This window comes from Balaenoptera musculus, chromosome 10 (assembly GCF_009873245.2).
Source record: "Balaenoptera musculus isolate JJ_BM4_2016_0621 chromosome 10, mBalMus1.pri.v3, whole genome shotgun sequence".
Classification (NCBI taxonomy): Eukaryota; Metazoa; Chordata; class Mammalia; order Artiodactyla; family Balaenopteridae; genus Balaenoptera; species Balaenoptera musculus.
The window spans coordinates 1793739-1821643 of NC_045794.1; the positions used below are offsets into that span (position 1 = coordinate 1793739).

The 27905-nt window shown below is 40.2% G+C and overlaps 1 protein-coding gene across 5 annotated transcripts in view; it reads right to left on the reverse strand.

Annotated features, from left to right (window-relative positions):
- Positions 1-27905, reverse strand: part of ERC1 (ELKS/RAB6-interacting/CAST family member 1) — a 285407-nt gene that overhangs the window by 63774 nt on the left and 193728 nt on the right. For all 5 annotated transcript variants that reach the window (XM_036866387.1, XM_036866383.1, XM_036866384.1 and 2 more), the window contains one exon: positions 24542-24686. In XM_036866387.1, the coding sequence (XP_036722282.1) occupies positions 24542-24686 (145 nt within the window). The remainder of the gene's footprint in view (positions 1-24541; positions 24687-27905) is intronic.

The following is a 27905-nucleotide window of genomic DNA, read 5'->3' on the forward strand; positions in this document are numbered from 1 at the left end:
CAATAATGACATAACTACTCTTTATTTGCTTTATCCATCAATTTAATTCTTTGAAAATACCAATACCAATGTAATCACTATCAATATGCCTTCAGGATGAACTTTAAAATTTCTTTGCATTATTTTTTCTTCTCATTGGAGTATATCTTACTGAGAATGTACATAGAAAAATCTGTAATATATAAGGTTAGTTGAAATAATTCTCTGCTGTATGTGGCTATGCAACAATTTAATAAATAACTAGATTCATTTGTTTCAGTTTGTTTACAAAATTCAGGAATTGCTTTCCCCTCTTTCTGATGTAATTTTATTTTTGATTATGTAAAACATCCATATGATTCTAGAGTCAAAACTATATAACTAGGTACTTTCAGAGAAGACTTGCTTTCAATCCTGCCTTCTCTATTCTATTCCCTTCCTCTTTTCATAGGAAATTTTTGGGGTAAATTTTAAATTTACCTTTAAATTGTTCTTTATGTAACTGTAAGCAAGCATACACTCTCACAAACATTTATGAATTTACCCACTTTTCTCACATAAGAAGTAGAATATTAAATACACTATTCTGCCTCTTGCTTTTTCATTTAACAACATATTCAAGTAGTCACTTCATAACAATAGAGATGTTTCCCACTCCCTTCTACAGCTGCACAGTACTCTACTCTGTTGGATGTATTGTAATTGATTCAACCAGTATCCCACTGTTGGGTATCTGAGTTATTTCTAATCTACTGCTACTACAAACACTGTAGCAAACACTATCATAGCACACACGGAATTACCTTGTATATGTGTTATTTTGTAATTTTGAAAATGCATCTTTGGGACAGATTCCTAGAAGTGAAGCCTCTGGGTCAAAAAGTGAAAACATAGGTAAGTAATTTTATTACATGTTGCCAAATTCCCTCCACAGGACGTGTACATTTTGCGCTCCCACCAGTAGGGTTTTAAGAGTGTGTGACATGCGCAGCCCTGTCAACTGAATATGCTGTTAAACTCTTCCTTGATTTTGGCCAAACAGCACCTCAGTTTGCCTTTATCTTAATATGAGTGAGGTTGGGCATGTATTCATGTTTAGAGACTATCTACATTTCTTCCCTATGATCTTCCGTTCCTATCTTTTGACTATTCCCCCCACCCCCCATTAAACTGTTATTTTCTTCTCCATTTTTAGGAATGCTCTTTTTTGGGATATTAGCTCTTGGTGATGTAAGCTGCAATTTCTCTTCTGAAGTCTGACATCTGTCTTAACTTTCAGAGCCCACGCTCTCAACTACGACACTGTCCTGTATCCACTGTTCTTCCTTCTGATACTTATACTTCCTCTCTTTAGTTATTTTAAAATCTTCAAGAAAATATTGCCCGTCTAGGATCTTAAGTCTTCAGAGAAGTAATCTCCTCTGTTACATCCTCCTCGTTGTGGACTGACTGTGAGCTCATCCTAAGGGTCACTTGTTTTTTTCCATGGGAATATTGTGAAGTCTGGGCTGTTGAAGGATCCCAGCAGTGATACTGTAATTGCTTCTGCTAGGCTCTAATGGGGCATACATTTTTATTCTAATATTTCAGGTAGGAGCTTCCCACACCCAGTGGCAGTATCAATTTGTACTCTAAATCTGCTGGAGATACAGGCTTCAGAATTCTGACATCTTATAAGGGACCTGGGGTTCCTTCCCAAGGTCACAGCAGAGAAAAGCTTTTCTCATCTACTGGTGGTAAAGGTTTGACTCAATTAGTCTTACTTCCTTTCCCCTGAATGGCACTCGTCTGACTGTCCCACCTCGCGGCAGAAGTTCAGTTCCAGGTCCCCAGTTCGTGTCATCCTAAAGTTCCGTCTTCTTTCCCTGTGCGGGTGCTAAAACCCAGCCCCAGCCCTAACTGGTCACGACTGGTCATAGTGCCCAGGGCTGCTGCTGCTTTAGTTCACACCCCTCTTTGCTTCTGACACCTGCAGATTTTTTCTGTCAATGAGCTCAATCATGCATCACAAATTCTGAGAGGGGGTTAAAGCTTATCCAGTATCTTTAGGTTTGGAACAAAAGGATTTCAGTGTCATCTGGAACCTCTGTCAGATTCTAATAATCTGTCTACATGTCTTTTCTTCCCATGGATTGTGAGTCTATGAGGGCTGGACAAAGACTCATTCACCCGTGTATCAACCTAGTAACTAGTAAAATTGTCAGTATATATATATATATATATATGTATATATATATATGTATATATATATATATATACATATATATATATATATTCCTTAACATACGTTTGTCAAATTCAAGAATCTGTTTTCCGTGGTTGTTACATTTGAGATTATATTTTATTATTGTTCCAGCAATGAGCTTCATATTTTGAAAGCTTTTTCTATGAAATTACCTTTATTAAATAATGCTCTTTTCCATTTGTATTAATTAAAAATAGATATACTTACCAAACACAATTTCTCAGAACTATGAAAAATCCAGCATTCACAATGAGTTATCTCAGCCAAAAGAAAAGAAAATAGACATTTTAACTAACTAGCAGAGTTTTGTCTCAAATAAAAACATAACTGATGTTACTTATAATAGGTTCAAAAAGAACCCCAGCATCCAGGCACTCTGGTTTATAAGCACTTATAAGGTTCTTTTCTTTGATTTCCTCATATACAAATTGATTTATGTGTGAAAAGGAGAACTTCTGACTATAGATATTCAGGTATTTATTTTGTTACTCAGTGGATTTTTTTTTCTTAAGGTTTCATGTAATCTCTTATCTAAAGGATATACTTGGATACATCACCATTTATGGCATTAAGCTCATAGGATATCTGTTCTTTCTACATATTCTGTATTTCCTAGCAAAACTCTACTTTTTTTTTTCCCCTCTTGGTAGAAAGCAAAGAAAACAAACACACAGCAAACTTTCTGATTTTTTTTTTTTAAAGGAGCCTAGGTTTTTCCTTCTAATTATAATCATTCCTTAGTTCTTAAAAAGGTTTGTGTGGGATTCCTTGCTTCCCTAACTCAGAGACGCACATATTCCTTCCTTCTCAGCCTCCAGAAAGTATTTATTAATCTTAATGCTTAGTCCTGATTATTATGTATGTCTAACACTTTCCTATATGCCATGCAGACTGTAACTTTGAACTCTGAAGGACGGAAGCTTATTCTTTCTCTCTTTCAACAAATATTAACATGAGAATAAAGACATATTCAGTGTTTTAAAACTAAGAAATACTTTATAAGAATTTCTATTCTATTTCTAAATTTTGAGAGCTGTCCTGTTTCTGGCAGGCCCGTGGTGTGTATCTGCAGTATACTGGGGTGAAAAATCAGAGGCAGATCCACAAAGTTATAGGAATGAAATACCCTGTAGGTCAACTTGTTTATACTGACCCAAACCAATGTCTGAAACGAGACTGTTTAAAACAAAGTGCGATTGAAACTTTCTTCCTGATCACTGCCTCAACTTTCCAGCACATACTTCTCATCCTTGCAATAAACTTAAAGTAACCCTTTAGGTTTACTTTTTTACTTGCAATAAACCCAGTTTTAATGTTATAAGGATCATTTCTTCCAGTTGTTATCTGTTCTCAAAGAAACAGAAGCCCTACATTCTGCAAAATAACCAGAATGTTTAGGGGGAATATTAGCCGGATCCAGTGAGACTCACGATCATATCTAAGAAAAGAACAAAATGTAGGTAGATGTTTTCTGTTATTCTAGAAACCAGTGAACAAAGGTCAGGATCCGAGAGCATTTACCACAGTTTTGTTTACGGATTACATGATCTGGGTGGCTAAGTATACAGTTAAAATTTTACAGATACAGAGGCCACGAAAAAGAGAAGTGACACTAAATTCCTTCACATGTAACAGAAAAGAGAGACCTCCCCCCCATTTAAAAAAAATCTTAGATTGTGTTAAACACAAATTAAAAAAAATCATTTTCTCAAGGATGGTGGCACAAACTATAGGTATCAATTACAATGCATTCCAACCCAACAATTTAGTGCTGCAAAGCAGGAAAGTTTAGCATTCTCGCTTCAAACAGGACACCCTTTCCTTAGTAAATACACAGAAATTAACTTTAAGTTATTTGATGCTTTTTATATTAAAAAAAGTAAAAACATTTTCCCCTGTTTGAGGAATAGCTGAGCAGGCAATGGGGTAATCTTCAAGAATTTGAAGCACTTTTAAGCACACACACACAGGAAAAAGATGCCTTTTAGATAAGAAGGATCAAAATTCTTGAAGTAAGAAGTTTTGAGGGAATTTTATGCTTTCTTTTTACAAAATCATGGTCCATGTGTGGAAAAGGAATGAATGGAATTGACTCAAAATAAAGTTAACTATAAATTGTACACTCATGAGCACGTACACTGAAGTATCTTTAAACAAACCCAGGGATGTGAGGGCATTTGGGTTCTTACTGGAAACCATCCATACGGAGAGCAACTGACAGAAGGCCAGACTCTGCAATACCACCTGTTCTTCCTGTTCTGTGAGACTTCATTATAAAAGGATTTCTCTGTACATATGTGCTTTCACAAACCTTCATACGTGGCTACGCTGGTAAAATCAGCAAATAACGACCAATGCATTCTAGGTGTCTTTTCTAGTCTCCAAAGTTACTTCTTTTTTTGTGAAATTGAGCTAAGCGGCTTTCAGTCTTTTGTGTAAAGGAAAAAAAAACCCTGACATTTATTAGAATCAGGCCTTTCTAAAACAAAACAAAAAAAAGATTAAATTTTAAAAAGTATCTTAAACGATCTCATATTTAAGGTTGTGGAAATACTTCACTAATCATTTCAATAAACTCAAGTATTTGAAAAACTCTGATTTCTAGAAATAAACAAGAAGTACCAGGCATAGATAGGTTCTAATAAGGAATGAATACCCATTAAGGATCATTTAAAAGGCATCAGTGGCTGAATAAATTAGTGAAACTAGACAGCAAAACTTGTCTGCTACTAGAGGTATCATTTTCTAAAACACATCAATAAGTGACTGGGGCTGGCGGGTAGGGTAGTGATGAAAATTGTGATTTCAAAAAAACTGGGATATCTGAATACTGGCACTAAAGTTCAACCTCTACTGAGGTCACTTAGATATCTAAACCTAAAACATAACTATTGCCTTACTAAAGAGAAAAGGTAGTTTGGCCTAAGTCTTCCTTCAAAAATAAAGGTTAGCTTTAACTTCTGCTTCTAGAAGATGGAACAGACATACTTTTCCCCATACCTCTGATAAGTACAAAAGTAAAACTAAAAACTATCTGTGAGCTATACATACAAATGTAAAACTACAGCCACACCAACATAAAAAAGGTGGAGAGAAGGCAGACTGGTTAAGGACACTGGGACCCAAAGAATGTCACAGGTGGTAAGTTCCCTGGATTTTCTTCTTGCCTCATATATCAGACCTGGAGCTGGAAACCAGCGACCTGGAAGCACCAACAGTCACAGACAACAAAAGCCTGGGCTCTCTAGCCCAGGAGGCCTAGAGGGGAAAGGGGCAGCCTAGCAAGATAAAAACATTTTAGACAATAATCAATCTACTCTACACCCCACGATCAATCCCTAAAAGAGAAGAGCTGCATTAGAAGCCCATGCATTGTTTAAACCCAGTCTTCAATGCATTTCAATACAGATACAAGAGATACAGAGCCATTCACGTATTACTTTATGTTGGATGACCTTGCATGCTATTCAGAAGTAACATCAAGGACAAACTCCCCTTGTTTTACACTGCTTGCCATTTAAAAGAATATTAAAACACTGGCGAATATAAAGGTCAAGGTTACAACATGTTTCAGAGGAGCAAGTGAACAGTCATTTTAAATAAAAATACACCACACTGTCAATCAGCAGGTGTTTGAAGAAAAAAAAAAAAAAAAAGGTCACAGGAAAAACTGCCACCCGTGGCAGCAAAGCTAAATGGTGAGCTGGGGTCTGTACCCCCCAGCCTCTCCTCCCCCTGGGCAGGTGTCAGAGGAAGCCAAGGAGGGGGCAGTAACCAAGCCCCCCCAGTGGCAGCGGGGACAGGCTGGGCGGAGCGGTGAGTCCCACCCTGGGAAGTGTCAGAGGAGGCCCAGTGCTGCGCAGCAGGAAGGAGGCCACCCCGCAGTGCTTGTGGAGGGGGTCCTACACATCCCGGCAGGGACTAGTCAGGGGAGGCCTAGCAGGGGTACAATTCATACCTCTGCCCGGAGTGACGGGGAGCCCCACTCCCTGGGTGTCAACAGAGGCAGAGGGGAGCCTGGATTTGCCTCCACCGGGCAGTAATGAGGCCCCACCACCCTCTCCTCTCTGGAGTGCACCAACGAAAACCAGCTGGCAGAGACGGTTTAAATAAGATCCAGAGTCACAGGGCGTGACCCAGACCCCAAATGTCCAGGCACCGATAAAAAAATCACTCATACTGAGAACCAGGAAGATCTCCAACTGAATGAAAAAAAGACAACTATGGTTAAAGGCACAGGGGAAGCGAAAACCTTCTTCTTGACAACAGACTCAGGTATTTGGGCAGCAGCTGATGAGCTACCGCAGCTGGACTGTGAGGGGCCCGAAGCAGCCAGAAGCTGCCCCGGAGGCCTGCCCGCAGAGTACCCCCCCCCCCCAGCAAGCCTCGGTTCACCTCCTCCCAACCCTGGGACAGCTTGGGGAGTCAGGCAGTGGGGGGCTGCTGTGTCGGCAGTAGACCTAACCCTTAGCAGCCGCTTCTGGGAAAGTTCTAGGTCAGGAGAGCCTATCCAGTCCAGGCCTCTGTAGCCATCTGACCACAAGTTAGTCTGCAACTGGGTTCATCTAATCACCCAAAACTACAGCTTTATTTTGGTGGTAAGGACACCCCAGCCCCGAGAACCAACAGCACCCCTGCACTTCCTAGGCATGTGCAGGTAGGTCCTTTTGACTAGCCTCCCTGTTTTTAGGTTAAGAAAAATTCCTTCTTTCTCACACGTGTAGCTCCTTCCATTTAGATAAATAATAATAGTAAATATTAATTTTATCAACTCATAAGTTATCAATATATTTTTACTTTTATTGATTTGAAAATTACTCTATTAATTTTGAAACTTATTGATTTATTAATCAATATTAATGGACAGCTGGTGTTTATAATATAATTGATTTTTTAAAATTCTTAGTTTATGTCACTGAGGATTATACTGTCCTAGAAATACACAGAAATTTACTGGCTAAGGATCAGTTCTAATTATATCAAGATGTTAAGTGCAATTTATTACCCAACTATATGAAAGACTAGTTCATGAAATAACTGTGGCACTTAAAGTGAATAGGTTAACCTAACCAAGAGTTAAAAAAAGAAAAGGTACTAGATATTTTTGCTAAGGGATCAAATGCAGAAAGATTTAAAACTTTAGGTTCTTTAAGGAAAATAGAGAAAATAACCTGAAATCGATAGCATTTAGACTGAATTGTTTTCGGTAAGGAATTTTTTTACCCTACATTTATTTTACCTCTTCAAAATACGGCTGTAGCATTTTTACCTCCCATCCTCCTTGTTTCCAGGAACATATCTTTAATTTAAAATGTCAAAACAGCAAAAAGCCTGTGGGGTACATAATATCACAATTACCTGTGATACACTGTGCCATAAATGCTTAAAGCATTCTCAACACATGCAAATCATGGAAAAAAGATCTTAAAAGCCCTGAAACCTTATAAAAAACTTCCAGCAGTTCTTATCCAATAAAGCCGATTCTGAACTTTTAACAATAGGGTGGTGTACAGAGGGCATCTGTTTGCTGAGTTATATTACGTAAGGATTAAAAGAATGGCATGTGTTAATATTTTCACGCAAGGGTCAGAAAACAGTAAAAAGTAAACATAACTCCTATATTCTCTCTTGAGTAAGCAAATACATTTTTTATGGCTTTAACTGGTACTTCTATTTTGATGACTCCAGAAATCAGTATTTCTAGCTCTCACCTCTATCTGCAGTCTAACTGCCTTCTTGATTATTTCCACCTAGGTGTATACACAGATACCTCATCACATTCCAAATATGGCCTTTCCTCTGGACCATTGGTCCCAACTAGCAAAGCCACCTCCACTTACGTGCCTCAGACATTCCACGCTGGCCAGCGGTGTGTGGGTGGGAGTGACCTCAGGGCCCAAGTGCGGAAGCAGCAGCACCCAACCCGCCAGCTCTCCCTTCCTCTGCTGCAGTGACTAAGGAGGCCTCATGCTGAGAGATTAGCTACAAAAACTGAAGCAGGCCTGGATCACAGAACTGCTGCACGCAGAGACCCGCAGTGGACCCCACATGACTGAGATGCATTAAACCACAGTGATGAGCCTAGACTAGGCACTACCCCCCATCTCAACTGCCCTCTATCTTAAAATTTTTAATTAATTTTTCCTCTTTTTTTTATTGTGGTAAAACATATATAAAATTTGCTGTTTTAACCGCCTTAGGTATACAGTTCAGCGGTATTAAATACATTTTCACTGTTGTGCAGCCATCACCACCATCCATCCCCACAACCCCTCATCCTGTAAAACTGAAACTCTATACCCTTCAGACGATAACTCCCTATTCTCCCCTGCCCCACCCCTGGCAGCTACCATTCCACTGTCTTTACGACTTCGATTACTCTAAGTACCTCGCATATGTGGGCTCATACAGTATTTGATTTTTTGTGATTGGCTATTTTCACTGAGCATAACATCCTCAAGTTTCATCCATGTTGTAGCATCTTGCAAATTTTTAAAGTCTGAATAATGTTGCCTTGTATGTATATACCACATTTTGCTTATCCGTATTCCTTGACTGATGGACACTATGGTTGCTTCCACATCTTAGCTATTGTGAATAATGCTGTTCTGAATATAAGTGTACAAATATCTTGTCAAGATCCTGCCTTCAATTCCTTGGATAAATACCCAGAAGTGGAATTGCTGGATCATATGGTAATTCCATTTTAAATCTTTTGAGGAACTGCCATACTGTTTTCCACAGCAACCATACCATCTTACATTCTAATACTGCACAAGGATTCCAATTTCTCTGCATCTTAGCTAACACTTGTTTTCTGTTTTGATAATAGCCATCCTAATGGGTGTGACATGGTATCTCATTACAGTTTGATTTGCATTTCCCTAAGATTAGTGATGTCGAGCATATTTTCACATTCTTATTGGCCATTTGTATGTCTTTGGAGAAATGTCTATGCAAGTCCTTTGCCTATTTTTGAATTGGGTTGTTTTTTCTGTTTGTTTGTTAGGTTTTAAAAGTTCTCTATATATTCTGCGTATTAATCCCTTATCAGACATATGATTTGCAAATATTTTCTCCCATCTGCTAGTTTCCTTTTTATTCTGTTGTGTCTTTTTGATACACAAAATTTTAAAATTTTCAGAAGTCCAATTTGCCTATTTCTTTTGTGACCTGTGCCTTTAGTATCACATCCAAGAAATCACTGCCAAATCCAATGTCATGAAGTTTTTATACTGCTTTCTTCTAAAAATTTTATTGTTTTAGGTCTCATGCTCTGGTCCTTGACTCAATTGGATTTAATTTTTGTATATGGTGTTAGGTAAGGGTCCAAATTCATTCTTTAGCATGTGGATATCCAGTTTTCCCAGCACCATTTGTTGAATTGACTGTCCTTTTCCCATTGAATGGTACTGGCACCCTTGTCAAAAATCATCTGACCATGTTAAGGGTTTATTTCTGGGCTCTCTATTCTATTCCACTGGTCTATACATCTGTCTTTATGCTAATAGCACATTGTTTTGATGCTTTTAGATTTGTAGTGAGTTTTGAAATCAGGAACTGTGAGTTCTCCAGTTTTGTTCTTTTTCAAGATTGTTCTGGCTTATTCAGGCTCCCTTGAGATTGATTCCACATAGATATTAGGATGGGTTTTCTATTTCTGAAAAAAAGCATCTCTGGAATTTATATGTGACTGCATGAATCTGTAGATTGCTTTGGGTAGTAGTGATATTTTAACAATTTTAAGTCTTCCAGAACCATGAACCAGGAATATGTTTCCATTAATTTATGTCTTCTTTAAATTCTTTCAGCAATGTTTTGTATTTTTCATTGTACAAGTCTATCACCTCTTTGGTTAAGTTAATTCCTCAGTATTTTAATCTTTTTAATGCTATTGTGTGTGAAATTGTTTTTGTAATTTCTTTCTCAGGTTGTTCATTGTTAGTGTATAAAAACGCAAACAAATTTTTAGATGTTGACTTTAAAAAAATTTTTTTTTGAAGATTACTATTATTCTATTTTATTTGTTTATTTATTGGCTGCATTGGGTCTTAGCTGTGGCATGTGGGATCTTCCATTACGGCACGCAGGCTCTTCGTTGCAGTGGGCGGGCTTCTCTCTAATTGTGGCATGCGGGCTCATCAGTTGCGGCATGCGGGCTCTCTAGTTGCGGCACGTAGGCTCCAGGGCGTGTGGGCTCAGTAGTTGCAGCACGTGGGCTCCAAAGTGTGTGGGCTCTGTTGTTGTGGTGTGCAGGCTTCAGAGTGCGTGGTTTCTGTAGTTGTGGCACGCAGGCTCTCTAGTTGTGGCATGCGAGCTCAGTAGCTGCAGTGTGCGGGCCTACTTGCCCCGTTGCATGTGGGATCTTAGTTCCCCAACCAGGGATTGAACCAGCGTCCCCTGCATTGCAAGACAGATTCTTAACCACTGGACCACCAGGGAAGTCCTGTATGTTGACTCTTTGCATCCTACTTTGCTGAATTCATTTACTAGTTCTAACAGCTTTTTTTTTCTGTGAGAAATCCTTACGGTTTTCTACATATAAGCTCATACCACCTGCAAACAGAGATAATTCTACTTCTTCCTGTCCAAATTGGAGTTCTTTTATTTATTTATTTATTTTTCCCTAACTGCTCTGGATAGAACTCCCAGTACTATGTTGAAAAGAAGTGGTGAGGGACTTCCCTGGCAGTCCAGTGGTTGAGACTTTGCCTTCCAATGCAGAGGGTGTGGTTTCAATCCCTGGTTGGGGAGCTAAGATCCCACATGCCTTGCAGTGAAAAAACCAAAGCTTGAAGCAGAAGCAATATTGTAACAAATTCAATAAAGACTTTAAAAATGGTCCACATAAAAAAAAAAAGTCTTAAAAAAAAAAAAGGCAAAGAAGTGGTGAAAGCAGGTATTCTTGCCTTGTTCCTGATCTCAGAGGAAAAGGTTTCATTTCAGTCTTTCACTATTGAGAATGATGTTTGCTGTGGGATTTTCATATATGGATTTTATTATGTGGAGGTAGTTGAGTCTTTTTATCATAAAAGGGTGTTGAATTTTGTCAAATCAATTGAGATGATCGTGTGATTTTTTTCCCCTTTATTCTGCAGATGTGGTTTATTACATTGAATAATTTTTGTATGTTGAACCAGCCTTGCACTCTGGGAACAAATCCCTCTTAGTCATGATATATGATGTTTTAATATGCTGTTGAACTCTGTATGCTAGTATTTTGCTGAGGATTTCTGCAACAATGTTCATAAAAGATACTGGTTTGTAGTTTTGATTTTTTGTAGTCTCTTTGCCTGGCTTTGTTTTCAGGGTAATGCTGGCCTCACAGAATGAATTAGGAAGTATTCCTTTGCCTTCAATTTTTGGGAAACATCTGAGGAGGATAGGTATTAGTTCTTCTTTAAATGTTCTTCTTTAAAGAATTCAGGAATGAAGTCATCAGGTCTAGGGCTTTTCTTTGTTGAGAGATTTTTGATTACTGATTCAATCTTCTTACTAGGTCTAACTCAGATTTTCTATTTCTTCATGATTTAGTCTTGGTAGTTTTTTTGCTTCTAGGAATTTGTCTGTTTCATCTAGGTTATCCCATTTTTTGGCTTACAATTGTTCACAGAACTCTCTTATAATCCTTTCTATTTGTGGAGAATCAGTAGTAACGTCCCCATTTTCATTTCTGATTTTAGTAATTGAGATTTCCTTTTTTTCCCTTAGTCCATATAGCTAAAAGTTTATCAATTTTGTTGACTTTTTCAAAGCAAAAGTTTCATTGGTTTTACTGATTTTTCTCTACTGTTTTTCTATTCTCTATTTTATTGATCTCTGCTTAAATCTTTATTATTTCCTTTCTTCTGCTGGCTTTGGGTTAGTTTGCTTTCCTTCTTCTACTTCCATAAATTATAAAGTTATATTGTTGATTTGAGATCTTTCTTGTTTTCTAATGTAAGCATTTGCAGCTACAAATTTCCCACAGCACTGCTTTCACTATGTCCCAGAAGTTTTGGTAAGTTGTATTTTCATTTTCATTCACCGCTAAGTATTTTCTAATTGCCCTAGTGATTTCTTCTTTGATCTGTTGGTTGCTTAAATGTGTATTGTTGAATTTCCGCAACTTTGTAAATTTTTAGGTTTCACTTTCATTACTAATTTCTAACTTCAGCCTGTTGTGGTCAGAGAAGATACTTTGTATGATATCTATCTTTTAAAATCTATTGTGGTCTAACATATGGTCCATCCTGGAAAACACCCCACTTGCATGTGAGATGACTGTGTACAGGCATACCTTGGAGATACTGAGCGTCAGTTCCAGACCCATGCGATAAAGCAAATATTGCAATAAGTGAGTCACGTGAATTTTTTTCTTTCCCAGTGCATAAAAAGTTATGTTTACACTATACTGTAGCCTATTAAATGTGTAATAAAAAATTACAGACTTTAATTAAAAAACATTGCTAAAAACTGCAAACTATCATCTGAGCCTTCAGTGAGTTGTAGTAGTAAAATCAAAGATCACTGATCGCAGATCACTGTAACAAATATGATAATAATGGGAAAATCTGAAATATTGTGAGAATTACCAAAATGTGACATAGAGACACAAAGTGAGCAAATGGTGTCAGAAAAGTGTCACCTACAGACTTGCTTGATGCAAGGTTGTCACAAACCTTCAATTTGTAAAAAAAAAAAAAAAAAAAACCAAAAAACCTCCAACAACAACAACAACAAAACATAGTATCTGTGAAGCACAATGAAATGAAGTGCAATAAAATGAGGTATGCCTGTCTGCTGTTACTGCTGGGTAGAGTGTTTTGTATATGTCTGTAATGTCTAATTGTTTTACTGTGTTGTTTAAATCTGTTATTTCCTTACTTGTGTTCTGTCTGGTTGTTCTATCCATTACTGTGAATGGGGTACTGAAGTCTCCAACTATTACTGTAGAACTGTCTACTTGTTCCTTCAATTATGTCAGGTTTTGCTTCATATATTTTGATGGTCTGTCCATTGGTGTGTAAATGTTTGTATCTGTTTCACTGTCCTGTTGTATTGAACCTTTCATTAATATATAACATCCTTCTTTGTCTTTTGTAAACTTTTTCAATCTAAAGTCTGTTTTCTTATATTAGTAGAGCCACTTATGCTCTCTTATGGTCACCATTTGCATGGAGTATCTTTTTCCATCCTTTCATTTTTAAACTTTTTTGTGTCTTTGGACATCAAGTGGGCCTCCTGATGACAGCACGTAGTTGGTTTATCTGTTTTTATCCAACCAGTCAATCTCTGTCTTTTGATTGGAGAGTTTAACCAATTTACATTTAAAGTAATTACTCATAAGGAGGGGCCTACTTCTGTCATTGTGCTATTTATTTTCTACATGCCTTATAGTTTTTTGTCCCTCACTTCTTTTTTTTTTTTTATGGTATTACTTTTTTAAAAAATTTTTATTTATTTATTTATTTATTTATGGCTGTGTTGGGTCTTCGTTTCTGTGCGAGGGCTTTCTCTAGTTGCGGCAAGTGGGGGCCACTCTTCATCGCGGTGCGCAGGCCTCTCACTATCGCGGTCTCTCTTGTTGCGGAGCACAGGCTCCAGACGCGCAGGCTCAGCAATTGTGGCTCACAGGCCTAGTCGCTCCACGGCATGTGGGATCTTCCCAGACCAGGGCTCGAACCCATGTCCTCTGCATTGGCAGGCAGATTCTCAACCACTGCGCCACCAGGGAAGCCCCCTCACTTCTTGCATTACTGTCTTCTCTTGTATTTAGTTGATTTTTTTTTTGTAGCAAAATGTTTAAATTCCTTTCTTACTTCCTTTTGTGTATATTCTATATCTATTTTCTTTGTGGCTACCGTGGGGATTATACCTAACATCCTAAAGTTATAACTGTCTAATCTGAATTTACACCAGCTTAACTTCAATGACATATAAAAACTCCGCTCCTTTACAGCTCTGTCCCCACCCTTTCTAGCTGTTGATGTCACAAAACTACATGTTTATACAATGTGTAACCCAAAACATAAAAGTAATTCTTTTTAATGCACCAGTCTCCTAAGTTATGTAGAAAACAAGATGTGGAGTTACATACCAAAGTTACAGTAATCTGAGCTTTTACACATAATTTTTTTCCCTTAAATCTATTAGTTTCTTAAATGATGCATAAAACAAACTACAGTTACAAACCATTGTTACAATACTAGCTTTTATAATTGCCCATGTATTTACCTTTACTGAGATCTTTATTTCTCCATGCAGCTACATGCTGCTGTCTAGTGTCCTTTTCATTTCACCCTGCAGGACTCCTGTGAGCATTTCTTGCAGGGCAGATCTAGTGGTCATGATCTCCCACAGCTTTTGTTTAACTCAGACTGTCTTAATTTCTCCCTCATTTTTCAAGGATAGTTTTACTGGATATAGGGTTCTTGGTTTTTTTCTTTTAGCTCTTTGAATATATCAGCCTCCCCAAAAAAGTCTTCTGGCCTCCAAAGATTCCGAATGAGAAATCTGCTGAAAATCCTATTGAGGATCCCTTGTATGTGATGATTCTCTCTTCATCTTTTGAAAGTTTGATTATAATATGTCTCACTTTGAATTCATCTTACTTAGAGTTTGTTGAGATTCATGCATGTTTATATTTATGTCTTTCAGCAAATTTGGGAAGTTTTCACCATTATTTCTTCAGATATTCTCCCTGCCCCTTTCCCTCTCTCTTCTTCTGGGATTCCCGTGATGCGTATGTTGGTCCACTTAATGCTGTCCCATAGGTCCCTAGGCTCTGTTCACTTTTCTTAAATCATTTTTCTTTCTGTTCCTCAGCCTTGATAATTTCCATTATCCTATCCTCAAGTGCACCGATTCTTTCTTCTGCCTGCTCAAATTTGCCTCAGAATCCCTCTAAGTGAATATTTCATTTCAGTTAATGCACTTTTCATCTCCAGAATTTCTTTTTACTTTCTTTTTAGGTTTTCTGTCTCTTTATTGATATTTCCATTTATTCACACATCATCTTCTTGACATCCTCATTCCAAAAGGGAGAAGTTGGAAGGAGTAAAGGGGTTGTCAGTTCCAAGCAAGTTTGAAATCCAGCAGAACACATTCCATTAGGCTTCAAGGCCTGTGAACAAGGCCTCTGTGGCTCAAGGCTGTGCCCTCTGGCCACGTGGTGGCTTCACTGGCCTCTGCCTCCAGGCACCCAGCAGCTCCGCTGACACAAAATCTTAAGTTTAAAGTCTTGATTTTAAGGTAAAACTAATCAATACTATCAGAATTCAGGCAAGCAGTCACTTGCAGGAATGAGCAGGGTATAGAGCCTGAAAGGGAGCATGAGGGCTTGGTTTTGGGGTGCTGGTAATGATCTGCTTCTTGGATGTGTACGCTGGTTATATGAGAGTGTTTCCTTGTGAACATTCATTGACATGTACGCTTAGATGTGTACTTTTCTATGTGTATATTTCAATAAAAAATATTTTTTTAAAAAGGTTGTATAACAAGAAGATTTCAGCAATAGAGGAAATTACCTGTGGACAGAGAGAGTTATTTCCTTTAATTTAGCTCCTGTTTTGTCATTTTCTACAACTAAAACATTATGGTAATGAAAAGAAGATGTTAAGTTATGGCTGCTCCTACCAGCTGACATAAAAGTGAGAGACCTATTTTAGTCTCAGAGTATTAAAAGATATAATTTAGCTATTTTAATATGATATAGTAAGAGAAATAGTTATTTCAGTGCATGGTCACAAGAACAGTTGTAAGCCAGTGGCTAGTAATATCATTACCATTCAGGAAGATAATCCAGGATTAGGAAATACTGCTATAAACAGTGAATGTGTAAATACAGTTAAAGATGGCAATCAGCTGAATTAGAACCAGCCTTGAAAACTGCTTTCCTGTAGCATACAGCTCTGCCTGGTTATTTTTTCTAAACAATAAGGCGGATAGGGAGGCAACCGTGAGGAAAACTGTTGTAGACGTAACTTGATCTTACGAGTCTTCCATTTAGCAGAGACTGGGACAGAGCTGACTAGAGGGATAGCACACAGTGCGTCTTTTCTCTGTATCCAGGCCAGTGACTGAGAGCCGATGAAGAAGTCAACCAGGCTCTTACAGGTGTTTAATGTGAGTCTTAACATACAGCTAGGTATTGGTTTCAGGCCTGCAAGGTGGGTACATTTGCGAAGAGCACATATATATTTAAACATAGTTCAATCTCTTTGGATATTTCTGATGAACTGGCTCATTAAAGTGCTAGGGAGGCCTGAAAGGTGCATGTTCAAACCTATTTTCAGAGACCCCCTAATTTTAGAGTTGACTACTATTAGGCTGCAATTTCATACAAGTCCAGGAAAAACACCATACCCAATTCAGAATGCCATATTGAGGAGCATGACTGGCAATACCACAAACTTTATTTTAAGCATTCTCTACCTTGAAAAACAGCTACCACAAATCCCGTTTTAGTACTAAAGCTCATCAATTTATTTAGTTAATTAAATTCTTACACTGTATAAAATCTTTGCAATACAGGGGGAAAAGCTCTTGAACCTCAGGTATAATAGATGCTCATTCTTTGGCAGTCACTATTTTCTAGGAGCTTTTAATAGCTTTTCCATCTCTATTTGCTCTTCTTAAGAATGCAAATTTACTGATTCTTAAAAAATTCTGCTGCTCAAAAGATATCTTAATAAATGATGTGTAATATTTTGGGGCCAGATTTCCATATATCTGCCCACGTACATACATATGATTGTAACAGTCTTTTCACACCAGAATCATTTGTGATGGTAATTTAGGATTATGACCACACAGGTTTTCAAACTTGGCTGCTTAAAAATGGGTCTGCCTGATTTCAGATGCTCTCTGAGTTCTCAATCAGAACTCTCTAACTCTCATTAATTCAGCCAACAATTTCTAAGATGACTGTTGAAAATGAGAAGGTATCTGTTGACGTAAGATGGGGAATAGATTTTGGCCTGTCAAGATTCTGACTTTTTAAACTGAGCGCAGTCCATTATGGTAATTGATTTTCACTGTAATTTAGAAAAGAGCTTATTAAAGTACTATTTATCACCAGAGAGAATTACTGCGTCATTAATAATACAGCTAAAGGCTACTGAAATCTCTAACCAAAAGCCCACAACGATGGCAACACATTTCAGTGTAGTGACCGGCAGTGTTGGCGATGGAGTGACATGATTTGTTCTGAATCCCAGCTCCATCGCTTACTAGCTATGTGACTTTGGGCAAATTACTCACTGTCTCCCTCTTAGCATCTCCTCTGTACAATAAGGATAACTGTACTTCACAGGGTTGTTGTGAAGAGTATATGAGTTAATTCATGTGAAGCACTCAAAACAAGAGTTAGCTCAATAAATTTTAGATATTCTTATCTGTGAATAATGTTTTCAAGAAAGCCAGATAGTACGGGTGATTTAATTTGGTCATGTACATTGTCCATGGGAAGGGCATTCTGTGACAGGTAATGTCATAGTTTAATATCACTCCTCTCGTCCTTGAATACAAATACCATTTAATTCCATATTCACTTTTAATAAGTATCCACATTAGTTCAAAAGGGACCAAAAGAGGCAGTAGGAATAGATCCTGTGGAGTACATTGGTCTGGACTGATTCCTGCCAAGAGAAGTTTAGTGGGGGAAAGGGGAACCACCCTAAACCAGCCTTCCTTTTATTCATGTTTAATGAGATCCTCAGACCAAGGTCAAGGAGCACAGGAAACAGTTATAAATCATGCCACCTGACAGGAGAAGGAATAGGAGGGGCACGTGCACTGGGGCAGGAAATCTAGGTTGATTTATTTGCATTGAGACAATTCAAGAGGGATCAGGAGACTCAGAAGGTTTATAAATTCCCTGTGACATCATAAAAGGCAGCAGTCTGACAATAGGAAGGGCAAGCTAGATCTGATGCTAGAAAAGAAGGGAAGAGTCTTATCAGATTTTTGTGAAGAATTTTTCTACATCTGGAATTGATGACAAAAAAGATGGAAGAGATGGAAGAAAGGAGGCTGGGAGGATTCCAGATTTCCCCACATCTCCCAACCTCTGGACTGCACTTAACTCCAAGCAAGCAGAACTCATCAAAATATGATCTATTTCTTTGTAGGATACAAAAAAGGTTTCAAGGGGATAGTGAGTAACCAGGATTTTTTTTTTTAACTTTAAAATGCAATACTTAACTACTTTCATAAAATAAGGAAATTTCTATAGACAGCTTTAAACAATCCTTACATATGTGTTTTCTTATGCTTTACAATTCCTTCTTTTAAAACTGTTCCCAATGTCAGCAATTACCAGGTAATATAGCTACAGGTAAATATATTGACTTGTCAAAAATTGGAAAATACAGAACTTTCGACCTCAAAATTAATTTTATCTATCCATCTAATATTATAGATGAGGAAGATAAGACCAGAGAGGTAAGTTAGGAAGCTTGTGACCTGAGTCATTAAAAAAACCGAAAGAATAAATTAGTGGCCAACACTTAGATATCAAGAGATTTGTAAGTGAAGGGGGTCAGAAAGTACAAACTTCCACTTATAAGATTAAGTCCTGGGAATATGATGTACAGCATGGTGACAAGAGTGAACAATACTGTGCTGTACATTTGAAGGTTACTGAGAGTCAAGATCTTAAAAGTTTTCATCACAAGAAAAAAAAAATGTAACTGTGTGGTGATGGAGGTAAACTAAACTTACTGTGGTGATCGTTCCACAACATACACACATATCAACATCATTGTGTTGCACACCTAAAACCAATATAATGCTGTATGTCAATTACACCTCAATTTAAAAAGAGAGATTTATATATATGGATTCTCTGTGTTGGCGGGGGTATGGATGACTGGATAACGCAGGGCTCTCGTCTTGCACGGTCACAACGAGCTGGAATTAAAAGCGGCAGCCTCTCTGGACAAAGCACATGGCCCCCAGTTCATCATGGTCTCTCCTCTCGTCTTACATGTGTCCCTCCCCTCTTGAGTTATGGCATCTGCCTGGCCCACACAGCCGTCGGGCTCGGGGCTATAAGGCATCTGAATAGTACTCTGTAGGTTGTGAAGTGCTGTGTATTAGTTGATGGGGCTATTACTGCTCCAGATGATTACACTTAGTTGATCAACAGAGTTGGAGCTGGAGCTGAGGTCTGGAGCTGGAGCAACAGTTACCGGTGGGGATTCCTACATTTGAAGAGGACACTGTGGCTCAAAGTAAATAAGCAACAACTCGTAGGACAACAAGTGAACAGTGCTGCTGCTTCTTTCCTCCTCCCTCTCGCATTTCAGCTTCTGCCCAAAGGAGGACGAACGTGTGAACGCAGAAAAGCAAAGAATAGCTTTGCTAATGTAAGGAAAAAAACCAATTCCATGGCTAGGAAATTCCAGACTACAAAGATGAGTCTTGAAGTGAAGATTAAAGCAGAGATTAAGCTGAGGAAGTGGAAGGCAATTCCAGAGGTGAGGGCAGTGAACGGAAAATGCTTTGCATCCAGTTCCTTTCAAATAAATCTGGATACCATCGGCAGGAAACATGTAGCTGATGCTAATGTCTGTAGTGGTTTAGAGGAAGAAGTATGTATACTGAATACTTAATATGTGAGAATCTAGAACTGAAGGGAGGTAGGATAATTAAAACGAGACGAGCACGTTTATCTGACCAAGTCAATACGGGCTGTCGAGCCATGAAATAAGGATTGAACTGTAATCGTCTACTCTGTCAACTTCTGGATATCGGATATTCTAACCAGCAGAAGGTTTTCACTCTCTATGATCACCACGTACCAGTCACCTTCAGGGGATAACGTCACACAGATGGCGGAGAGGCTGGCTCGTGGACACGGCAAGTACAGGACAGAGCAGGCAGGCCAGCACGACACACAGGGAAGGGGTCCTCCGGCAGCGCCAGACGCCCGTGTGCCCTCTGAGAGATGCCTGCTGCGTCCCAGCACCTGGCATCGCGGGTACGTGCTGAGTGGATGCGCGGACGCTGCCCTCACCACCAAGAAGGCAGGCGCTTGGCGAGGCGGCCAGACGCCTCTGGCTCTGCCCCCCACGAGCAGCCTCTGCAGCACTCCCGCTACCTCAACACTTGCTGTTTATTTTTTCCTTTGTTCACTGACAACTCAGGAGCTCTCTGTAGCTTTACCCTATTGCTGTTCTCTTCTCATAGAACGTAAAATCGCTTTGTTGTTCTCTCTCCAATGTTAGATGTCACTTTTAAACTAGTTTTAATACTATGATGAATGGGTTTTCCCAGCTGTTCCAGAACTGGTGGCCCGGGCCCAACGCCGGGGACAAAGGAGAGCTCAGCAGGTCACGTTCTAGAGAGCCCACAAAGGGGGTGGGGGGGCAGGAAAGGCACCACCGTCCACCAGGCCAGCCCCTCACAGCACATGCCTTCTCTGGGTTGAGACTGGTGTGCGGTGACGCTAAGTCTGGCAGAAGGAGTCTTGACGTCACGGGGAGCAGACAGTCATGCACAAGGGGGGCCCCTGTGCTCAGTGAGAGAGGCTCAAAGAGAATTCAGCCCTAAATCCTAGAGTCCTCAATCTTGAAGACGGGGTGTGAGTAGAAGAAAAGGAAACAGGCTTCTCCTTCCTTTGTTTGGTACCTGCTCAGGCATCGGACTTGTTGGTTTGCCTTGTGCTTATCTGAGGAGGAGAAGGGACACCCAGAGACAGAGGGCAGGATGGACAGAGGAGCACGTGGCAGCCGACACGCTCCCTCCCACTCTTCAGCCCAGCAAGGAGCAGCCAGGTCCGCGTCTTCCGGGCACTGCTCACCCCTCGGGGGTCAACGTTGGCCAGAGAAGCAGCATCAAAGGGCTGCAATGGCATCAGAGGACCCCAAGGCCAAAGGAAGAGGGAGAAAGGCATGAAGAGGACAGGACCTGTCCCTTCCTGCTGCAGGCCCCTCTTGGGGGCGGAGGCCGGCAAGAGAAGAGGAAGCGGGTTCTGCTCTGATGGCTCACCTGCCTTCTGAGGTCAGAGAGTGAAGTGGCCTTTCCTAGAGCTGCACATACACATGGAATCACACAGCACGTTCTCCTCTACATCCGAGCAGTGTCTCACCACAGCAGGACACCACCGTTCGCTTGTTCACTCACTGCTCGCAGCAGTCAGCCTTCCAGGCCGCCTGCACCGGTCCCCCCACGTTGCAGGCGGCTGGTGGACGTGGTCAACAGGACAAGGGGAAGTGATGGCGTGCCCCTTCCGAGACAGGTTATAAGGACACTGTGGCTTCCATCGTGGCTGCTCTCTTCCCCTCCCCTGGATCATGTGCTTTGGGGAAGCCAGCCCCATGTCCTAATAAGTAACCTCATGGAGAAGCCTAAAAGGTGCAGAGCCCCGGGCCATGTGAGTGACCCTGGAAGTGAGCCCTGTAGCCCCAGCCAAGCGTCAGGTAACTGCAGGCCTGGCCAAGAGCCTGACTGCAAACTCACGGGGACCCTGAGTGAGAACGACCAGCTTGGGCCGGTGTCCTGGGCCTGCTCAGCGGCTGTCGGAACCCTTAGTTCTACCCGATGAAGCAACAAGTCAGGGGAGAAGTATCATGCAGGTACCCCGTGTGTCACGGGCAGCTCCCTGGAGACTAACCAACTGGTAACAGGAGAGCGGGCAGAACTTAGTGAAAGACAATTACTGAAAGCAAGATTCACTTAATTCAGATATTTTTTCATACTGGACATACTGAAAATACTTGGGGCAACAGTGAAGTCCCCCCTTTTCCATTAAGAACTTAGGGATTAGGGAAATTAAGTGGTCTTGTGAGGTTAAAGAAGTAAAATACACAAAACACAACAGAAAACTAAGGAAGTCTGTGAAAATGCTTGTCTGAAGAGGACAGGATCCCCCCACTGCCGCCAGGACCACCCGGGGGTCACGCAAGGAAGGAAAGGGGGGACCGCTGGGAAAAGACTGCAGGGACAGAAGGGCGATGTTTGGTCTGGGACAGTGAAACAGAAGACCAGAGACCCTGTGAGCAGGCTCGGCCAGGTGAGCAGGTGACAGCATGTCTGTCTGACATCAGCTCACTTCCCCAGTGACAGACACGTTTCCGCAGAACATGCACCAGGAGACCTCAGCTCATGGCGCAGCTCTGCACGGACACACTACTCGTCTCAAGGTCTTGGTCCTCTCTAAGACACTGACTGATCCTCACTAACTGCTCCCTAATGGAACAGGAGATAGCGTCCACTTCCTAGCTGGGAGAATGAAGCACAGACCAGGGCAGCCCACCTGAGTGTTCTGCGCCCACTGCACAAGCACAGATGCATCGTTTACGACCCCTCCAGCCTCCTCAGTCAGCTGAGCTGGCCTTATCCATTCATAATTCTCCTACTGAACATAACGGAAACTGATAATTTGTTCAGAAAATATGAAATAAGGACCAATTAGAATTAGTTACAGCTCTTAAAATCAGACAGATTGAGCAATGTGAGCCGGGGTGACAAACTGCTGATAAATTTTTTTGCTCAGTTTTCTTCTGTAATATGAAAGAAGTCTATCTCTCTCTCGCTCTCTCTTTTTTTTTTTTGTCAAGCTAGGTGACCTGAAAATGTTTATGTGGCAGAATTCCCACAAATGATGGATAAAGTGGTTGAACTTGCAATAAAGGGAGGCCCCCAGAGCACCTTTGTTTTGCTTTCCCTTGGGTCACTGGCACCCAGGAGAGGGTGAAAGTTCACAGTGAATTCCACCTCTTAAAGGGATGAACGTCTAGGGGTCCCAGAGCTTAAGTGGGTAAAAGTTTTCTTTCACTTGCAAGTGAGCACTGGGTTATTTTTGCTGGTCATCTATCTATCTTGCAGTAGGGAACATCTTCTGGTGTTTTCTCAGCAAAGTCAGCCACATAAATAAAGTCTATTTATAAGTAGTTTTATTAGTCTTTAAAATAGAGAAAATATCTTTATTGTGTAAATAGTGATTCTTGTTTATCTGAACATTTAATATGATGCTAGGACTTCCCTGGTGGCGCAGTGGTTAAGAATCCGCCTGCCAATGCAGGGGACACGGGTTCAAGCCCTGGTCCAGGAGGATCCCACATGCCGTGGAGCAACTAAGTTCGTGCGCCACGACTACTGAGCCCTCATGCCTAGAGCTGGTGCTCCACAACAAGAGAAGCCACCGCACCGCAACGAAGAGTAGCCCCCGCTCGCCGCAACTAGAGAAAGCCCGCGCACAGCAACAAAGACCCAACACAGCCAAAAATAAATAAATGAAAAATGATGCTATCAATTGATGACTGATCCTCTAAAGTAGAAAAAAAGAAATTCCTTCACTTGAAAACTCTTTCCTACTCTGATTACTTCAGGCAGAAGGGCAAATGTGGGCAGCCCAAATGTACAGAAAAGTGGCGGAGGATGCAGGGGATGACCCGGAAGGCAGGAGGCGGACACTCGCGTAGAACAGGAATGGCAGGAACAGCATTAGAGATGAAGAGGACTCAGACTCTGAAATTCAGCTTTCTCCTTGTCTTCAAAGGGGAGAAAGATTTGCCCCAGTTTTAAAATTGTGGTAAAGTATACACAACATAAAATTTACCATTTTAACCACTTTTAAGTGTGCAGTTCTGTCCATTAAGTATATTTACATTGTTGTGCAACCATCATCAATGAGGAAATTTCTAGCTTTTATTTTCACAGATGAAAGGTCTCATGTAAGTATTAAGCATTAAATTTGGGGAAGGTTTTGGGTGGAAAAGAAAAGGGCAAAACTTTGCTCTTACCATCAGAGCTTACCCAGCCTTGAATAACAGGAAATCACTTAAATGAAAATATCCTTAGTGCCTTCTGTAGCGGGAATCTGACTGGACATAAGGAGTAAGACTTTTCACCCGCTGGTGGTATGTGCACACCACCACCAGCTCCACACCACTGCTGCCTGCCCTTACATGCGGCCTCTGCCCAGGAGGCACCACTGAGGACCCCAACAGCCCTTGCAGATACCCCACAGCGCTTGCCAAGGACCACGCAGTTGTCGGTGCTGTGGACGACCCCCGTGGCCTGACCCCGAGAGACATGCAAAAAAAAACAAAAAAAACCTTTTTCATTTCAAATGGGCAGAATTTCACTAATTTCATCCAGCCATTGCAAAAGTTAAAAATGTTCTCCTAAGACGTGTGACACCTTCTAAACCAGTCCTCTTACCAAGAATGCTCTGCGCTTCCTAGACAAAGCAGAGATTTGAAGGCTGAAGTCTCTGCTGGTGAAGATGAATTAGATAAAGATCAGACATCTGGCCCGAGATGGGAGAGCTGAGCGCGTGAGCTGGCACGGACGCGGGCGGCCCCACCCCAGCCCCACTAGTCATACCTGCTGCTTGAGCTGCTGCACGAGCCGGTCCTTCTCCCGCTTCAGGGCAGCCACTTCTTCCTGGGTCTTCTTCTTTGAGGATGAAAGCTCCAAAAGAGCTATATTGGCATCTTTTTCACTGATGGCGGCCAGAAGGGCTTCCTGCCTGCAAAAGAAAGAAAACATCCAGATTTCCATCTAGTCCTCACAGCAATCCGCAAGTTACTATTACCATTACCCCCATTTTATGGGTGATGAAACTAAGGCTTAGAGAGTGTATGCGGCTGCCCAAGTTCACACTTGAAGCAAATGGTCCGGGCAGGAATCCCATTCAGGGCTTCTTGACTCTAAATGTCTTTATCAGGTCGTTATACTGACATCTTAATAAAGAGTTCCCAGATCTAGTTGTAGTTAAACTTGGAAAGTAAACGAAGTTAATGACTTTTTTTTAAAGTAAGAATTATCCTGTCATCTATACATTTTACCCATTTGACTCATTCTTTTGATAAGTATTCTGTGGCTTCCAGGCAAACGAGGCACCACTAAAACTGAAAACATTTTTATGTACAGAATGTATAACAAACTGTAAACATTAGTAAATAGGATTCAGGAAATCAGCCAGCTGTTCCCGGGGCGCTCGAACATCTATGAATCTTTTTATCTCAGCAATGCAAATAAGTTTCCAGTCAAGGCTTTACTTGGCAATGATCTGCACATTTTGAAACAACAATTTAAACTTCACTGATTCCTTGTGGTTTACCTAACAACTATTTTTGGGTTCATATCCAGAAGGAAAAGAAGGTGAGATTTTAGGGGAGGGGGGTTGAACTGAGAAATTTACAAAATAATCGGAATGAAGTTGGTGAACAATTAGTCTCATAGTCCAAATGCATTCCTCTATAGCTCATCTTTTATGTAATAAGTCATCTGGAAGAAGACAGATTTGATTTACAGGAACTATAAAAGTGGCCTGAGCTTTTGACCTGAGGAAATGCTGGATCTGAGAATGCACTGCCCAAGTTTAACCTTGCTTCTGTCTCTTGTTAAGATAATTACGCTTCAACAGCAGTCATATGGAAGAGTTTTAGTTTAGCCACAAACTGGAAGACTATCTTTTGCACATTCTGACAAGGATATTCCGTACTCAGATGGGTAGGTCTGGGGAACTCTGAACAAGCAGTGCTAACAAATGGAAGACGTAGATCAGTTTACATCATGGAAATGAAGATTTGTTTAACTAGTCTTTGCTGTTGGAAGGGAAGATTCATTGACCTCAGTATAACTTTCCACTGTCCTCACTCTATATGAGTCTAAGAAATGGCAGATGGCTTATCCCATGAAGTCAACACCAAAGGGATAACGACAGTCTAAATATATCCACTGACCACTTGAAAAAAATATGTTAAGTGGTGAAATGAGCTTAAAGGTGAAGGAGTTCAAGATGGTCTCACTCTGCGGTTTCCTGTTAATTGCTGTCATCTGTTCCCTTTTGGGGAGCCCAGAGACTGACAAGCTGGAACGAGAAATGTGCCTTCTCAATAAGGGGGCTGCATTTCTGTGCATCAATAGTCAGAATAACACATTTAGCAGCAGGCAAATAACAGAAGACGAATGAAAGATAAATTACTCTGTCCAGTTAGACCAAGTCATGAGAACTTCTGCCGAATGCAAGATAAAAGGTGATAGGATCTGAGTTCCATTCTGTACTTAAGGAAAGAAGCATCATAATATGAAATGGTAAAAATTATCCTATACTGTTGAAACATCTTGACTGAATTCCAAATTCTTTTATAAATGATATACTTGGCCAGCTAGTGTGGTACAGTTAATCTCTGGGGTAAAATGTCACATTCCCCAAATGCAATATGATATAACAGGTGCCAATTCATATTCTAAATTTTAAAATAAAGGATGTGGCACTGGAGTCTGAGCCATTGGAATGGTGCCTTTTTTAATAAGATATATATTTTGAAGTCTTTTTTTCTTTTTCTATACAATTCAAATAGAAATTTTATTATGTCATTGATGCTATTTACTTTTTATTGAGCACTGATAATACACTATGAACTGCACAGAATCAAATTTTCTCTCCCATACCCAAGGCTCTCACCCTCTAAAAATTCCCTAGCAGACTAACATACCACTGTCCTTTCCATTTTAAAACTATACTCTTGATATTGACTTCTACATGTGTATGTGCCTAAAAAGGGCAATTCACAGTCAAGAGAATGAAATGGTTTGATTACATGTTGCACATATGATCATGTAAACTCTGGGTAATGTTAGTATCTTTTGTGGGTTTATTAGCTTTCAGGTTTTTCTCTTGTTTTTGGAAGGGGACAGAGATTGTACTGTTTTGCCTATAATTTTGGTAAATTTGCAATGGACACCATGGGAAGAACAACTTCTTGAACACAATTTGGAGGACAGGAACAAAACTAAAGCTAATAAATAGTAACAGCCATCTAATTTTTTGGGAATAAGAAAAACTCTTGTTCCCTCAATACATGTGATAGTAAAGACCATATTTGCAGTTGAGCTTATGTGGTTAAGTTTTACAAAGAACATTCAAGTGTCCAAACTAAAAAATTTTAAGAATACCCTGCTTTTCAGAGGGAATGGAATTTAGAGTGAAAAAAAAGCAAATAGCAAAAAGGATTTTATTTTAGTAGCCACCTATTCTTAATATAACTGCTTCTTTGAAAAAAAGGTATTTTCTGATAACAAAGTAATGTTCATTCATTGGCGAAAAACGGAAAGATACAGAAAACTGTGAAGAAGGAAATAAAAATACCTGAAATAAGTCCTTTCTAATCAGAGTCAACTACTTGAGAGCTGAAAGTCAGCTATTCTAACGCTAATATGGCTATTTCAAAGAAAATGAACCTTGCTGGGGATTAATAATCAACTTCAAAAGCTTTATTAATCCAAGGCTCTCCACAGAAAAGGAACACTTGCTGGTGGAACACTTCCTGACTTCATTTCCCATGAGCCCATAGGGAGTAACACAAGCACATGAAACACAAAAGGGAACATACATAGGCCACAAGCCCAGAGAAAAGAAGAACTAAAATGCTCTTCCTGCCAAATCACTCTCCTTGTTCTGTTAGTGGCTTTTCCTCAGTTAAAAATAAAAAAAATTGAAAATGTGGACACAGAACCTTTCAAAGTGATTAGTAATTCCCTACTGCACGACTAACAGGCCCCCTGACTTGCATAATGAGTAGGTAGTAACAGAAATCCAACTTTAAGTCATTAGTCTAGTCACGCCATCCCTGGTGCTTTAAACTACCAGAACAGTTGAACCTGCCCTTTGACCTGCGAATTCTAATAGAATCAAGATGTCTCTAAAAGTTCTGCTGTGGCATTTGAGCTTCAAGAAATG